At 43.8% G+C, this 17,310-nt stretch overlaps 1 protein-coding gene and 1 pseudogene across 1 annotated transcript; one reads left to right on the forward strand and one right to left on the reverse strand.

Moving 5' to 3' along the window:
- The window catches only part of LOC109269190 (olfactory receptor 2F1-like), a 334,098-nt pseudogene that overhangs the window by 95,916 nt on the left and 220,872 nt on the right, over positions 1-17,310 (reverse strand).
- TAS2R40 (taste 2 receptor member 40) lies at positions 16,243-17,220 on the forward strand. The gene is given in 3 exon segments (XM_019453050.2): positions 16,243-16,304; positions 16,306-16,921; positions 16,924-17,220. Coding segments are annotated over 3 exon segments (975 nt in total).

Consider the following 17,310-nt stretch of genomic DNA (forward strand, 5'->3'; position numbering starts at 1 on the left):
TCGATTTGCAAATTTTAAAATTCATTCCTACTTTACGTGGGAGCTCACCTGGGATTTTGAAATATCCTCACAGAGCATACATCTGCACATAAACTAATTCTAACCCTGGACTGGAATTTGGAATAAAATTATCTCCAGGTAGGGCCCAGCACCAGCAAGAGACAAGAGATTGAGAAGTGGTGGAAATAGATGAGATAGACCCTCAGAAATCACCATTTATGTCAGAAACAGGGATGAATGCTAATAAGACTGACTCTGAGAGAAGAGCAGTGTGTTTAACATGCCCAGGTACACCTAACATGCTCTTTTCTCTTTCTCCTTGAATGCTCTCCCTGAACAAGCCCCTCCATTCTTATGGTTTAAGTCCCCCAAAAGCTAGTGTCTTCCAAATTTGTGCCTGTCCCCCATCTCACTCCTGAACCCCAAGCCTTCTCTATCCCCAGAGTCCCTTCTCCTCAGCCCCTTTTTTGGTCCGAGATTTTTGCTAAACTAATGACTCTGTCTCTAACTGTCCTCTGCCTTGTAAACGAAGGCTCTTTCGGTTTTAAGAACTATTATGGACTGGCATTTATAGCTGAGATTAAAAATAACCCCCACCAGACTGCCTGGAAGATGTGATTTCCTGAGAACCTGCAGGACTTGGGAATGCAAATCAGAAAAGGATCCGATTGCCCCAACACTTACCAGAGAAAACTGCCATTTGCATCTGCGCTCCAGATCCCGGATGGCTACAAATACATCAGTGGCTCATTCAAACCAGAACCAGGCACAGATTGAAAGCCCAAGTGGAGGTGGATTTGGAAGGAGGAGTGAGAAGGACGCAGCTCTGGAAATTGGGGCTGATGAGTCGGTGTCACTGCCAAGACAGGAGGCTGGGCCTTGCGTTCCCAGGTATCTGACCCTCAGCTGACTCTGGATGTCTTGGACAGCACTCCTTTCTCCAGCTCCGTGAGCGTTGTTTTCAACCACGAGCCCAGAGAGACGCCCCTACACTTTTATTAGCTACACGCTTCTCAATGTCATCCTTACCGGTGGCCTGGATACATTTTTAGGCCTGGAGCAAAACAGAGGTGGTTTTACTGAAAACATGGCGATAGAGTGTGATAGTAATACCCACCGTGGGCGCAAAGCAGAAACAGGAGTCCAGGTTTACCTTGCTTAGGAAACAGATTTTCCCGAAAGCCCTTCTCTCCACACGACTGAATGTGGTAATTCCCTTCCCATCCACCTTTATCTGGCTCCCTAAATACCATTTCATATCATATCAAAAAATATCGATTGAAGAAACAAAAACCTGTTTCCTTTAAGATTCTAATCTCCCCAATTCTAAGCCGGTTTCCTCGAAAGGGCTGTTTGGCCCCTGTTTGGCCTTCCACTTCTTGTGTATCAAACCTTCCATGCTCAGCAGTGCCACAAAGGTTGTCTGTATCGGTCTAGAATAAGCTAAGCTAGGTGGCAGAACATAGGACCCTAACGTCTTCCTTTTTAGGGGACACACCTAAGTATTTAGGGATGAAGGGGCATCCTATCTGCAGCTTCCTCTCAAACAGTTCAGAAAAAAAGTAATAAGTATGTATATATATCGAGAGAGAGAGAGAGAGAGAAGAATCAAGCAGTGCAGTGCAATGGTAATATTTGGGAAATCTGGGGGAGGGGTGTGCGGGAATCCTGTGTGCTGTTCTTGCAACTTTTCTAGAAGCCTGATATTAAGTCAAAATAGGAGTCAAAAGAAAGGAAAATTACCTTAGGAGTATGGTGAGCTTTCAATGAAATAATATCTACGAAAATATGCTCTATAAATTACAAAGTGCTGGTAAATGTTTTTAAACTAAAAATTATACTACTTAAGGTATCCACTTAAATTCATTTTCCCTAAAAATTAAAAAAAGAAAATTTCAATGGCTTAAGAAAACACAGGTTTCTTCCAATCTCATTCAAAACCCTCTACGGGCTTTGAAAAAGCATTCCAAGAGTAGCTGTTCTCCACACAGCGTCTCAGGGATCCAGGCTGCTTAGCGCTAATGCACCACCATCTGAAATGAGGACTCGGGGTCACCTCAGCAGGAGAAGGGAGCATGTGGAATTGTCTGCAGTGAAGAGGGTGTCACACATCCCCCCCAGTCACAGCCCACTGGCCAGAGCTGACCATACAGCCCAACCTGGGTGTAAGGGGGCAGGCAACACAGTGACCACATTGCCAGATTTGTGGAGCGTTCCTATCTCAGCTCCAGGATCTCCTCAATTTCTCATTTTCTGCTGAACTAAAAACACTTTCTTGGGGCGCCTGCGTGGCTCAGTCGGTTGAGCATCGGACTTCAGCTCAGGTCATGATCTTGCGGTCCATGGGTTCGAGCCCTGCGTCGGGCTCTGTGCTGGCAGCTCAGAGCCTGGAGCCTGTTTCAGATTCTGTGTCTCCCTCTTTCTCTGACCCTCCCCTGTTCATGCTCTCTCTCTGTCTCAGAAATAAATAAATGTTAAAAAAAAATTTTTTTTAAAAAACACTTTCTCTTTCTCAGAATATGTGAAGAAGAAGGAAAGGGGGGAGAAGAGTACATGTCTTCCTATCAGTTTCCCAGTGCTCCAACTTAGACTGTCTACCTGACTGCCAGTCACGCAGAGAGGGTGGCTCTGCACTCTCTAGGGATCACCCAGATTATGTGACCCCTCCTCAGAAACGTGGTGGCTTACACTTGTCAAGTCAGAAAATGTCTCTCTTGATCATAGAGACCAAAGACTTGGGGTCTTGGTTGAAGAACAAATAATGACAGCATTAATGACAAAGAAATGCATTAGTAAAGAAGCAGCATTTGAGTGTTTTCAAAATCCACAAATATTGATCAACACGCACTCTACACCTAGATTCTTCACATTTAATATTTGTGGCATCTCTTATTTACATCCGTCCAAGTCCAGCCACCTTAGAACAGCCACATTTGAAAATCACAGTACAGAGGGGCACCTGGGTGGCTCGGTCGGTTAAGCGTCCGACTTCGGCTCAGGTCATGATCTCGCGGTCCGTGAGTTCAAGCCCCGCGTCGGGCTCTGTGCTGACAGCTCAGAGCCTGGAGCCTGTTTCAGATTCTGTGTCTCCCTCTCTCTGACCCTCCCCCGTTCATGCTCTGTCTCTCTCTGTCTCAAAAATAAATAAACGTTAAAAAAAAAAAAAAAGAAAATCACAGTACAGAACCAAAGGTATCTGGGAAATGAGAGAAGACCAATCTCTTCGGGGATCACACGATACAGACAACCAGCCCCTCAAATAAAACCCAGTGTAGAGCACAAGGCTAATAATGCCCAGCACACATATGGGAGAAAACAGGCTTCCAGTGGCCTAAAAAAAAAAAAGAGGGGCACCTGGGTGGCTCAGTTGGTTAAGTGTCTGACTCTTGATTTCAGCTCAAGTCACAATCTCCCACCATTATGAGATGGACCCCTGTGCCAGGCTCCGAGCTGAGCATGGAGCCTGCTTGAGAATCTCTCTCCCTCTGTCCCTCCCCCCCTAAAATAAATAAAATAAAGTAAAATAAAATAAAATGAAATAAAATGAAAGAAAGTGACTTTAAGGCAGGGCAGTAAATGAAGAAAGCACAGGCTCCTTGGGTTTGACTGTATTTGTGCCCCCAGAGACAGGTGACTTGGCAGCTTTTGGGGAAGATCCACATTCCTAGGGTCCACGAGCTCACAAGTCACAGCAGCATTTCTCAGACTCACTCGCAGAATAAGAACAGCTCAATCCCTCCCACCACACACCTTGTAGATCTGGCACCGAAGTAGCCTCCCTGCTTTTTCTGTCACAACCCAAAGGCTTGGAGCGCTCCTCACAGAGCTAACCTTCTCCATGATCTTCTGTGCCACTTCTGGAAGCACACACACAGAGAGGCAAGTCTTGATTTCCTCCCTCCTTCTGTCCTTCTGTCCACCCCTCCCTCCCTCCTCCCATCCCTCCCTCCTTCCTTCTTTCTCTCCTCCCCTTTTCTCCTTCTTCCTCCTTCCCATCCTTCTGATTTGCCTTCCTCCTACCTTTCTGCCTCCCTTCCCTGTCTCCTTCCTTCAACAAATTACTTATAGAGAGCCTAACATGTGGCCAGGCACAAGCTTCTTAATTTAGAAAAATAAGACTTTACTGCATCCAACTGAAAAGTAAAAAGCACCAGTCCCCAGGTAGCTCGCTACAAATACACAGAGAGAGATAGAACCCAGCTTCAGTTGGATACTTCTGCCCACCTACCTAAGGAAAAAGGAGAAATCCCAGGTCGTTTTGTTGCTGGACGATCGTGGGTAAGACTTTGGGCATGAAGACCGCATGCAGCCACAGAAGTAAGCACAAAAACAACATCCTACTTCCAATATGTGCCATGCACCTGCAATAGCGTTGGAAAAGCTCATTCCTACTTAGAATCTAGAGAAAGGTGAAGCCTGTTTAGGGCCCCTCCCTGCCCCTGCCTCTCCTCGGGTCAGTCTGGCGCCTTCTTTCTGGACCCTTTACTCCGTTCAGGGTTGGGTCCTCTTCTGTAGCTCCCCCGCATCCTGTACCGGTGTGGAAATCACAAAGTACCTTCATCATCCGCCCCACTCTACCTCGACTAGTCCACTCCACTCAGACACATCAATGACTCTCTTCCTGCACAAAACACACATCCATTTTCAGTGCTCCAAAGTCTACCCCTCCTCCCCAAAGTTTTCCTCACCTCAAATCATTATATCTCTCTTTGTGGAAAAAAATGTTGAGGACTATACTTGTCATTTTGATGTTCTTTAAATGGTCATTAAAATTATATATAAATACACCACATACAAAACTAGAGGCAATTTTGGTTTTAGCCTATGGATTGCCACTCACCATTTTTAATCTTTGTGAGTGTGGCCTGCTCTGCTGTGTTTCCATGTTCCAGAAGGGAAGGATGCAGGCTCATCCAGCCAGGACGGAAGAAACGTGGGCTTGGATTATCTAATTGGTGTCCCCAAGAAACCCATGAAAGTTTTCCAGTTATAGTTTTAGGGTTCAGGCAGGCCATACACTGACACATTGGGAAGCGTTTTCAAGTCTGACTCAGAGCCATGGAGCCGCAAGCTGCATCCCTCCCCGTGCGAGGGGCCATATGCCCCAGCTCCTCCTGCCAGCACAGATTTGAAACGCTATCTGCTTGCTCTTCCCCACGTGAATGTTGGTAGTTACCAGCCCAGGTCTGTCTACCTTTTTCCCATTCTTCTCTCTCCTTCCTCTACCTCTCTCCCCAAATTTCTAGGCAAGAGCAAGACCATCCAGCGTTCCCAGGAGAATCATGGGCCTCCCGATGCCCCCACATCTCTGCAGCCGGAAGTAGACGCACTCAACACTCCCACCTCTCCCTCTCTGGGGAGAGGGTCTTCCCAGTTGTGGGGTGACACAATAGAATTCTGAAATCCTCTCTCCACCAAAACCTTCTTGCACCGGGTTTATTCAATGTACTGGATTCTATGAGGGACCAAGAGCAGTGACTTTCTCTCTCCATCACTGCCTTCAGGTTTACTGTTTAACAGCCTCCTTGCTCGCTATCCTTCCAGGTAGAGCCTGTCGCTTTCCAGACAAGTGGGGAATCAAAATAGCATAATTTTCCATTAAAAAAAAAAAAAGTTCAGGGGCACCTGAGTGGCTTAGTCAGTTGAGTGTCTGACTCTTGATTTCACTCAGGTCAGGATCTCGCCAGTTTGTGGGCTAGAGGCCTGCATTGGGCTCTGTGCTGACAGTGCAGAGCCTGCTTGGGATTCTCTCTCTCTCTCTGTCTCTCTCTCCTCTCTCTGCCCCCCCAAATAAGTAAATAAACTAAAAAAAAAAAAAAAAAAAGTTCAGTCCCATTGTAATCAAAACCATTATCTCCCAAACGATTTCAAGGTCTCTGCAGCTAGGCCCGAGCACACCTCCACGCTGGGTTCCAGCGATGCAGAGGGGAGGGTGAGATATCTCTTTCTCACCTTCTTTTCCCACTTGGCTCAGCTGCTTCCAGTTCCTGGGAGGTGGCAGAGGGAGAAGGAAGTAGAAAGCACGAGGTATTACTTAACTAGTGCTGGTGCATCTGGCCACTCAGTGTCCTCTGGCTAGCGGGAGCCCACGTGTGGTACACAGAATGTCCTCCCCAACCATGTCCACCTCCTAATCTGTGAAGCCTTCCACGCTAAAAGGGACTTGGCAGATAGGATGAAGTTTAGAACCTCCAGATGGGAAGATGAACCTGGGCTGTCCAGACGGGCCCAATGTAATCACAACGGTCTTTTATCAGAGGGAGGCAGGAGGGTCAGAGTCAGAGAAGATGTGATGATGGAAGCAGATGGAGGTCAGCGTGAGGCCATTACTGGCCGGGAGTAGGGCACCAGGAGGTGAGGCAGCACCGTAAGCTGCCAAGGAAAGGAATTCTCCACCAGAGCTCCCAGAAGGAACGTGGGCTTGCCGACACCCTGATGTTAGCCCAGTAGGACCCAGCTTGGACTTCTGACATCCAGTACTGTGAGATCAGAAATGTGTTGTTTTAAACCACTAACTTTCTGGTAATCTATTAGAGTAGCAATAGGAAGTAGCTGACTTGTGGGACTCTGTGGGGTTTCCAGACCTCCACAGAGGGACTCTTGGCATTTATCTTTCCCAAAAGCAGTACTTCTCAACCAGGGTCAATTTTTTATATCCACTACCCCCCCCCCCAGGGGAGATTTGATCATGTCTGGAGATATTTTGGATCATCACGACTGGGGGGAATGCCAATAGCATCTAGCAGATGGAGGCCCGAGACGCCAACTATCCTACAACACACAGGACAGGCTCCTACAACAAAGAAGTATCAAGTCCAAAATGTCAGTAGTGTCAAGGTTAAAAACCCTAATCTAAAGCAAGCAATGAACTTGTTGGCCTCTTGCAATCTCTCTCCTGTCCAATAGCCAGCACCTCTCTTACCTTCAAGAGGGTCCTTTCAGAACAGCTTGAGCCTGACTCACTTCTACAGTGTGTGCGTGAAGGGAAAGCATTACCCTTCTTTGCTCCGCCAAACACTGGCAGTCAGGCAGCCCCTACACCGCCCACCTTTTCTCTGTGCTGCACCATTAGTGGCAACAGTAGGCAGCCTCTTCCCTTCTCATTTCACCAAGCAAAAGTCAAGCATCAATCTCTAGATCGCTACTGCCCTCTAAAACTGGGCAATGGTTCTTAGCCGGAAGTAATTTTGCCCCCCACCCAGGGGATGTTTAGCCATGTCTGGAGATGTATTTTGGTTGTCACAATTGTGGGAGGTGGGGACATGCTACTAGCATCTAGTGGGTGGAGGCCAGGGACACCGCTGAACATTTCTACATTTCATGGCAAAGATTTATCCACCCAGAATGTCAATAGTACCGAGGTCTAGAAGTTCAGCTCCAGGAAGTCCAGGTGAACCTCTCTGAAGAACATTCTTGCTGTCTCCTCTGACAGCAACAAGGGCAGATGGTGAGTAAGATGCTGGTCTCCCTTTCTGCCAAGGGTCTTGATTCTACCAGTGATGCCCTGGCATCTCCCAACCTCCCTTGTCTTTGTTGGGGGAAGCGGAGGACAGCATTCTAGGGACACAGACAGGAAAGCTGCATGATCTCCTCTTATACAAATTCCCTTTGAAGGATCCTCTCTTATGTAAATTGAAGGCAGAAGATGAATTAAGGATTCTGTCTCTAGATTATGTGGTCACATATCACTGACTGTATCCCACCTAGACGGCTTAGCCAAAACTTTAAAACCCTCATTTAACGTCCTGTTACACACCTTCCATAAGATGTTCAAGGCATTGTTAGGACTTAGAGATTTCCCTGTTAATTCTTCAGGGAAGGAAGCACTGTAGGCAAGCATTTTCATCAAAAATGACTTTCATTTTCTTAATGTGTCTTTCACACAAATTTATGGCACAGGAGTGGAGACATGCTCTAATAATGTAAGTAACAGAGAAAGGACATATACAAACAAAAGAAGAGAGAACAGAGAGCACAGTGGGGTTTGTGGGCTTCATCCATTCATTCATTAATTCAAACGGTCTGCTGAAATGTTGCCTGCCTGTTGAAAGCCTCCCTCATCACAGTGTTTAAATAATCTACCGCTGCCTTTTGCCCACTTTCTCTGTCCGATCATTGTACTTTTTTTATTATGATGTAATCCTATGCCACAAAAATTCACTCTTTTAAGTATACGATTCAGTGGGTTTTAGCATATTTACAAGACGTATGCAACAATCACCACTATATGATTGTAGAACAGTTTCATCACCCCAAAAAGAAATGCTATTTATTTCACAGTTACTCCCGATTTCTCCCCTCCCTAGTTCATATCAACCACAAATCTACTTATCTTCTATCTGTATCATTTGGCCTGTCCTGGACATTTCATATGAGTGAAATCACATGATATGTGGCCTTTTATGTCTGGCTTCTGTCACTTAGCATTTCCCTAATGACTAATGGTGCTCAGTGTTTTTTCATGGGCTTATTAGTTATTTGTATATCTTATTTGGAAAAATGTCTATTCAAATCCTTTGCCCACTTTTTAAATTGGATTGTCTTTTTATTGTTGAGTTGTAAAGGTTCTTTATATATTCTGGATACTAAACTCTTATCAGATATAGAATATGCAAATATTTTCTCCCAGTTATATGAGTTGTCTTTTTGTTTTCTTAATAGTAACCATTGAAGCACAAAAGTTTTTTTAATTTAGATAACATCTAATTTCTCTATTTTTTCATTGCTTATGCTTTAAGCGTCATATCTAGGGAGCCAGTGCATAATCCAAGGGCATAAAGATTTACACCTGTTTTTTTTTAATTTTTTTTTAATGTTTATTCATTTTTGAGAGACAGAGTGCAAGTGGGGAAGGGGCAGAGAGAGGGAGACACAGAATCCAAAGCAGGCTCCAGGCTCTGAGCTTTCAGCCCAGAGCCTGACATGGGGCTTGAACCCACGAACTATGAGATCATGAGCTGAGCCAAAGTTGGATGCTTATCTGACTGAGCCACTCAGGTACCCCTACACCTGTTTTCTTCTAAGAATTTAATAATTTCAGTTCTTACATTTCAGTCTTTGATCCATTTTGAGTTAATTTTTGTATATGGTGTGAGGTAGAAGTCTAACTTCATTCTTTTGCACGGAGTTAGTCAATTGTAGGTATTAGTTTTTTAAAAGACTATTCTCCCCCCATTAAATAGTCTTGGCATCCTTGTTGAAAATCAATTCTTTACTTTTTTATGGAAGCTATCATCTAAAATTATATCATCTGTTAACTTGTTAATATCTACCCTTCCCAAATTCCCAAACTCTCTCACTCCCCTCTGTCTCCCCCACCCCCCAAACTAAACTGTAAGACGAAGACAGGAAGTTGTTTGTTTACTATTTATCTCTACTGCCTGGGACATAGTAGGCACTTATGTATTTGTTGACTGAATAAATGAGATTCCAGTTTCCTTTAGAAACAAAGGTCATTGTGTGTATCTATACCATTTAAGTGCAGGAACTCATTTAATTTAAGGCAAAATATAAAATTAAATTAAATTAAATTAAATTAAATTAAGTTAAATTAAGTTAAGTTAAAAAGTTGTTGAGCCCTGTGTTGAAGTGAGCTTTCACGAACATTTCCTGGATTGGATACGAAGAGCCTAATAAGGCAAGTAACTACCCATTAGTAAAGAGAGAGCCTGCAGAGAAGTTAATAGAAATCCAAAGGCAAGTTTAAAGGGACCACCAAGACCATTACCTGATACTCCAGTAATGACCTCAACAGGTGAGTGGCCCCAAGCAATTCTCTTGCCTGCTTAAGGCCTCAGTTCTCATCCCCAACACCAGCTCTCAGGTCACCTGCAGTACTAGCATTCTAATAATCTGGAGTCTTTAGAAACAGGCTCTGTAGTCAACTCAAGTTAATCTTTTTAAGGGACATAGTTTTTATTTGCAAGCTGTCTTTAAAAATAATTATTATTTAAAAAATAAAAAATAAAAATAATTATTAACAAAAAAGATGCTTTATTAAGAGACAATATGAGTTTCCTCATGAAAGCTGTCTGACCATGACCACAACTCTAACCATGAATATAAAGATTCAGAGCTCTCCCTAAAAGTGGGTAGGTAAAACTCTTAGCCAAATGCCTAAAAGAGAAAAAGGTTTTCCAGAAGCTCCTGTTGAGAAAGAAAGAGCATGCCCGCCCACTAGTGGACAAATTAAGTAATTGCCAGATTTTCCAAGAAGGATTCCCAGGCTCCACCTTACCGTGAGTGAATGAATACTGTCAGCTAAGCTCTAAACTATCACATAACTGCCCGCACAAAACACTCGTTGAAGAGGTCACTGAAAACTCCAGGGTTATAAAGGTCTATGGGTGAACACGGAAGAGGTAAGAAAAACTAACCAAGTGCCAGGAGCATAATCAAACTTTATTTTTCTGAACCAGGATTACAACCATACCACATAATGCATACACATGATATTGACAATGGTAACTTAAATTCAAAATTGGAAAAAAAAAACATAAAATAGAAATATTTTACTTTTAACATTTTCTTTCACAATTTGTTAACTCTTGTTTTGGAACCAGAAATCTGCGACTTTTTCTTTAGCAGATCATTGTTTAAATCTTGTACCAAGTTCCACGCGAGCACGGAATTCAGCTTTGACTGGTAGCCTTGACTTCAATAATTGAGAAGAACTGTTCACAAACGTAGGCATTTTCAAAGAGTTTTAACAATCTTTGCACAACTGTTCAGATATTTGCAGGAGGTTGGGGCTCTGGTGTCACTGTGCTAGATGTCCAGTCCTGTGTTGCACCGCAGATCACCTTTCACACTGCAAGTATGTATGAAGAGATAAAGGAGCACTGAGCAGGGGAAGGTTACCTTCACAGTGCTGAAGTCAACGACAAAGTCAGCTTTCAGCATCACAGAATTTCCATCACAGGGCTCTGACCATCAGCTACAGTTCTAGAGCTAATTCTAGCACAGAAAAGAGGACCAAATAACGCTCTGCCAGATCACTGTCTCCATAATGTTTCATAACTCTAATGGGTGACTTTGCAGGGCGTTCAAAGTGTTTGCCAACCCAAAAGGCCAATTCTGTGATAACAATCTTTGCTGCTTAGCATAAACAAAAATTTCTTTTCCTCCGTGATGAGGAACGAGTTCATTTCAACAGTTCAACACATCTCCTTAGCTTCAGTGGTGACTGAGCCTCCCAACCTACGTGCAGTGAGCAGACCTCTGTGTTATGTGTCCAATTCATTCAACGGCGCCTGAGATGCTCTGTGGCCCAAACCCCAGGGGGAGACCCAGCTTACAGGTGGTGAGCTCTGGGTCTGTGATGCGTTCCATTTTTAACTTCCAGCAGAAAGCAATTCCTGCTGAGTAATGCAAATGAGTAGAGGTAAAGCCTGTGTCCTTGCATAACTTGCCACATGGAACTTAAGTGTTACCGCAAGTCCAATATTAGCACCATCCATCCCAGGATCATCATCTATATTAAATTGTTTGAAAGTTTCCTCTTGTTACAGAAATGAATTTCTTAATTACTTCCTAGTGTTGTGCCTGTCATGGGCACACTGTCTAAAATATTTTCAGTCGTATAAAAATTCTCAAACCCACGGTGAATAAATAGAGCTAATTATTACATCTAAGTATTACTAAATATGTCCCCTCATCAGCTGCAGAAGCAAATGTCACAATGTTTAAAACTTTTTTCACACAGTTTTTCTTTTAGTTTCCTAGCCATATTTCTAGTACATTGAGCAACAGTGTTTCTGGTTACACTTCTATTTTCACACGTCTGTATCTTCTCAGGACATACAATTTCTACCCCATTCAATAGACACTCCTTTACAACTTGCTATCTGTGAAGAATTTGATGGCCCAGGCAGACTTTTCACTAAAATATATAACTGCTGATTGTATTAAAAATCAAAACAAACCTTGCTGGCTTTTCAGTTCTCTTTGCAGCTCTTAGGATTTGATCAGACATCTTTTCCACATCCTTGGTCTTTTTTCTTACAGTGGTTTGTTTCATCACGCCACCTAGGCTGTTGTCTTAAATTACATCCTTTGCCACATAAGCACACAGAAGTAGCCTTCAGTTTACAAAGTGGAACATAGGACTCTCTACGTCTATGTTCTACTTCCTCCTTTTCACAGAGACGTAAGAAATATTCGCTTTTCTAACACGATACAGAAGTGACCTTCACAAAGCACAACTCAGTTTTGCAAAATACATCTCTTCTCTGTAATTCAACCTCTGGATCTGATCTCCCTCCACCTGATGGAAGAACATGTCCTCAGTCTTGTCCAGGAAGGCATTCAGTCTCTTCCATAAGAATGCCCACACCATAAACCATGCCAGTAAGTACCCCTTGCCTGTAGTGGTTCTCAACCCTCTCTTGCTCCTACTGGAGCCACAACAGGGAGCTTTGGAAATGCCAATGCTTAGCTTTTCTCGAGCACGGTTACTCAGAATCTTTGAGGATGGGACATGGGTATGATGTCTTTTAAAGACCCACAGTGTTAATTCAGGCAATTCTGGCATATAGACAAGGTTGAGAAGGACAGATGTGGAGCAAGCAGACCTCACATGGGCTCCTCACAAGACAGCCGGTACATGATGCCTGACCCCCAGAGGCACGGATGGCCAGATGATGTCAGGGCAGTAGCAGCAAGCATAAGGGGATGAATTTACCATAGCAGCCAATGAAATACAGCTACCACCCGTCCCCTCTCCCACAGCAGCACCCTGGAAGAAGAGAGAGAGACAGGTGTCCCAGACCCACCCGGTCCCCCTCCAATCCAAGCAGATGTGGTCTCAGCTCAAACTGTGCTGGGGGTGGGAGGAGGGGAGATGGTAAGGTTTAAACCAAGCATGAAACTAAACTGGATCAAATATTAATAACCAAAAAAGACTAGGAAAGATGAAATCTGCGCAACATGTCACCATGGGATGGGAAAGGGAGAGTCAGAAGCATGGAGTTGGGCACTACGATCGAAGGAAAGAATCTTGGTCACGTTTATCCTGCTTAATGACTTGACACCACTTTATCAATGAATCATACTTCAGTGTTTTCTCAGTCACACAGGTTTAAACACTATGATTATAAGATTTTCTCAGGATTTCTTCTTCCTGTCTTCTGGGAAGTGACACCCATGTTCTGTGGGCATCAAACAGACTTGGAGGGAGGTGGGGAGTGGCGAGCCTCTTCCACGGCCATTCCTTTGTCTTTGCATTGGCTTCATCTGAACCCAAGCTTGCAAAGCCTCCTTGATAAGACCACCAGACCCCTTTGGAATCCACTAACTCCCGCAGCAAATTTTTAAGCCTTTTGTGTGAACACAAGGTTTAGTGGCTCTCTCAAGTGTGCCTGGGGAGACTCTGGAGCAGTCCTGCAGCCCCACTTTGCCTTTGCCACCCCCTGCAGCCATGAGCGGTGGGCAGGATCCTAGGTCTCTTTCATGGAGATGCTTACCTCCTCTGACTCTTCCCTGCACTTCTCATTCCTCCCCAACTGGGAAAGCATCTTCTAGTCTGCATGGTGGTGTTTGAGAGAGAAGTGGAGGAAATGGTTCCCCCAAACACATAGTCTTCCAAATCTGATTTATCTGACACCTGCACCAAAGCTTTTGAACCCAATAGCCAGGAATATGAAACCTTTGGTCTTTGCTTCCCCCATGGACCTCCTCCATAGTCTCCTCCAAAGGAGACTCCATTCTAGCTTCCTGAATGAGAAAGGATCACAGAATAAAAACCGAATTGGCCCCACATCCTTATTGATATGGCACCAGTCATATCATCAGCCCCCACTGCTCTTCCTATTAAGATCAGAGAAAAAGGTGAATAAATGCCAACAGAAGATAGTACTAGAACAGTAGAAAACAATTGTGTGCAAAAAATTTAGGGGGATATTATTTATCACAAACTGATATAAGTTGGAACAAAATACACAAAAAGATGAGTTTGGTGCATTGGAATTCACGAAAGCTGATGATAATTACTACTCTATTAGCAGAAGTAACAGAAGTTAATGACTCTCAACAGATATGCAGAACTTGTCAAGGAACCTTTTTTTTTTTTTTTTTTTTTTTTTAGAGAGAGCACACAAGCAGCGGGGAGGGGCAGAGGGAGAAAGAGAGAATCTTAAGAAGGCTCCATTCTCAGCCTGGAGCCCAGTGAGGGGCTTGATCCCCTGACCCTGGGATCACGACCTGAGGCGAAATCAAGAGTCAGAGACTCAACCAACTGAGCCACCCAGGTGCCTGTCAAGAAATCTTGTTGTTTCCTGTTTCTGGCTATTATGAGTAAAGCTTCTATGAACACTCTTGTCCAAGTCTTTGTGTTGACATGAATTTCAATTTCTCTAAACAATGCTTTCCTAATTTTGCAATATGTTGCTTTTTCTGGTGCTATGTGTATGCAACCATGATTTAATAATAAGAGGCAATTTTATAATAAAAATAAATCTCTGAGTTTAATTTGAGATAAAATTAATTTGGAGATGGAGAAATCCATTTTCATCATCTCTCCATTTCTATTAGAAAAATTACAACAGGGCCATCACACTGGCATGAAGCCTCAGAATCAAGAAGATGCTAGGAGTTGGTGAATACTGTGACAAACTGAAAAGTACATACATAACCTTGTTTTAAATGTGCAGCCACATTGAGGAGGGCACTCATTGGGTTGAGCACTGGGTGTTGTATGTAAGCAATGAACCATGGGAATCTACCCCAAAAACCAAGAGCACACTTTACACACTGTATGTTAGCCAATTTGACAATAAATTATACTAATAAATTATAAACATTTTTTAAAAGTTTAAAAAATAAAATAAAAAATAAATGTGCAGCTACTATTCTTCCTCAACCAATTCACTATGCGGTCCCAATGTTCCCCAATCTTCTAATTTTTCAAGGGCAGACAGACTTTTTGTGCATATATGCAACCTCCTAAATTTGAACGTTGACCAGCAGAAAGTAGCAAGCACTGGCGGTGGGCCTAATGCCGTCCAGTCTCAGGCTGTGCAGGATAAAACACAATGGCAGGCCAGATTTGGCCCCAAGACTCATTAATCTGTAGCTAAGATTTTGGTTCTCAGTCTGGCTTTGAGCAATATGAACTTTTAACTTTTTAAAAATACATGTCTATGGGATGCTTGGGTGGCTCAGTCGGCTGAGCATCTCACTTCAGCTCAGGTCATGATCTCACAGCTCGTGAGTTCAAGCCCTGCGTCAGGCTCTGTGCTGACAGCTCAGAGCCTGGAGCCTGCTTCAGATTCTGTGTCTCCCTCTCTCTCTGCCCCTAACCCACTCGCATTCTGTCTCTGTCTCTCTCAAAAATAAACATTAAAAAAAATTTTTTTTTTAAATACAACATGTCTGGGCCCTAGCTCAGATTCTGACTTAACTAGATCAGGAATGAGGCCCGGGCATCTGCATATGACTTTAAATTTCAAGTTAACAGTGTCTGGTCACATTTCTCAACTTCAGCACTGTGTTCAGAACACCCCACCACTTGCCCAAGCTAATTCTAACCCGATTCTGAGTTGAAATACTGATGTGCATCGTGGTGTAAATTATAATCAGTGATAAACACACAAACAATGAAACTGTCACAAGGCAGTTTTTCTAGTCTCTAATTAACCCAAATGGCATCAAATTTTGGCTCTTCTGTGTCTGAGGACATTATAACAGCTGACCTTTCTGGAGGAAACTTGGGTCTAAGTAAAAATGTTTGCATACAAACTGATGGGAACTTCTTATTCATGAACATGCTAACCACAGGATAAAAACGTCTCTGCAAATAAGGGAGACAAAAAGAAGCAGGAGAAGGCAGATCAAAGGAGCTGTTGTGTTTTTACAATTTGGCAGGTAACAGGTCTTATGAAATGAGCACAAATGCGTGAGCACAAAGACTCCTAACGTGGGACTCTTGCCTGTCAGGTGTATATGGGCTTAAAGTAACTAAGGGAGAAAGATGCCATGATAGGAACCTATCTCAAATTTTTTCCAGTGAGCTTCTGCAAGCCCGAGGCAAACGGGTCTTTATGAAAAACAGAGACATCCAGTAACAAGATCCTCCCATCATTTGCCTTTCAAGCCTCTGACCTGTAGTCATGGGGCAAACAAATGAAGAAAAATTGGAAATAACCATTAACTGGGGAAAAAAATTATAACAACATTGAGCGAGGATCAGAAGACTGCATAGCAGGTACCAGGCCTTGGCATGGTACTGGGCCAGGGCCAAAGAGAATGGCGACAGTGAACACAGATGCCATGGATAGAGACACATCCAGGTTTAAAATCGTCCTCACCGGTGCTCTCTGGAGTAGAGTGCATGACTGGCATGATTGGGAATGGCTTCATCACTGCCATCCATGGGGCCGAGTGGGCCAGAGGCAAAAGGCTCCCTGTGAGTGACTGTATCCTGTTGAAGCTGAGCTTCTCCAGGCTTTTGCTGCAGATCTGGATGATGCTGGAGAATATTTACAGCCTATTCTTCCTGGTCACTTATAACCAAAACACAGTGTTTATAACCTTCAAAGTCATCACCATGTTTCTGAACTATTCCAACCTCTGGCTTGCTGCCTGGCTCAACATCGTCTCTTGCCTTCGAATTGCAAACTTTGCTCACTGTTTGTTCTCCATGATGAAGAGGAAAATCAGAGAGCTGATGCCTCGGCTTCTGGGGCTGTCACTGTTCATCTCCTTACGCTTCAGCTTTCGCTTCTCTAAAGATATCTTCAATGTGTACATAAATAGTTCCGTTCCTATCCCCTCCTCCAACACCACTGAGAAGAAATACTTCTCTGAGACTAACATGGTCAACCTGGTTCTTCTCTATAACCTGGGGATCTTCATTCCTCTGATCATGCTCATCTTTGCAGCCACTCTGCTGATCATCTCTCTCAAGAGATACACCCTACACAAGAGATACACCCTACACATGCCACTGGCTTCAGGGACCCCAGCATGGAGGCTCACATGGGGGCGATCAAAGCTATCAGCTACTTTCTCATTTTCTATATTTTCAATGCAGTTGCTCTATTCATTTCCATGTCCAACATCTTTGACATCAACAGTTTCTGGAATATTTTGTGCAAAATCGTCATGGCTGCTTACCCAGCTGGCCACTCAGTGCTACTGATCTTGGGCAACCCTGGGCTGAGAAGAGCCTGGAAGAGGTTTCAGCACCGTGTTCATCTTCATCTATAAGAGCAGACCCTGTGATGGAATCCAGAGTGCCACAGGACCGGTTCAACCAGCTCTGCCTTTCCCCCACCTAAACCTCTCTCCTCACCCCTCTTTTCTGCTTAATCT

Source organism: Panthera pardus, unplaced genomic scaffold (assembly GCF_024362965.1).
Source record: "Panthera pardus isolate Hobbes unplaced genomic scaffold, ASM2436296v1 HiC_scaffold_8, whole genome shotgun sequence".
NCBI lineage: Eukaryota > Metazoa > Chordata > Mammalia > Carnivora > Felidae > Panthera > Panthera pardus.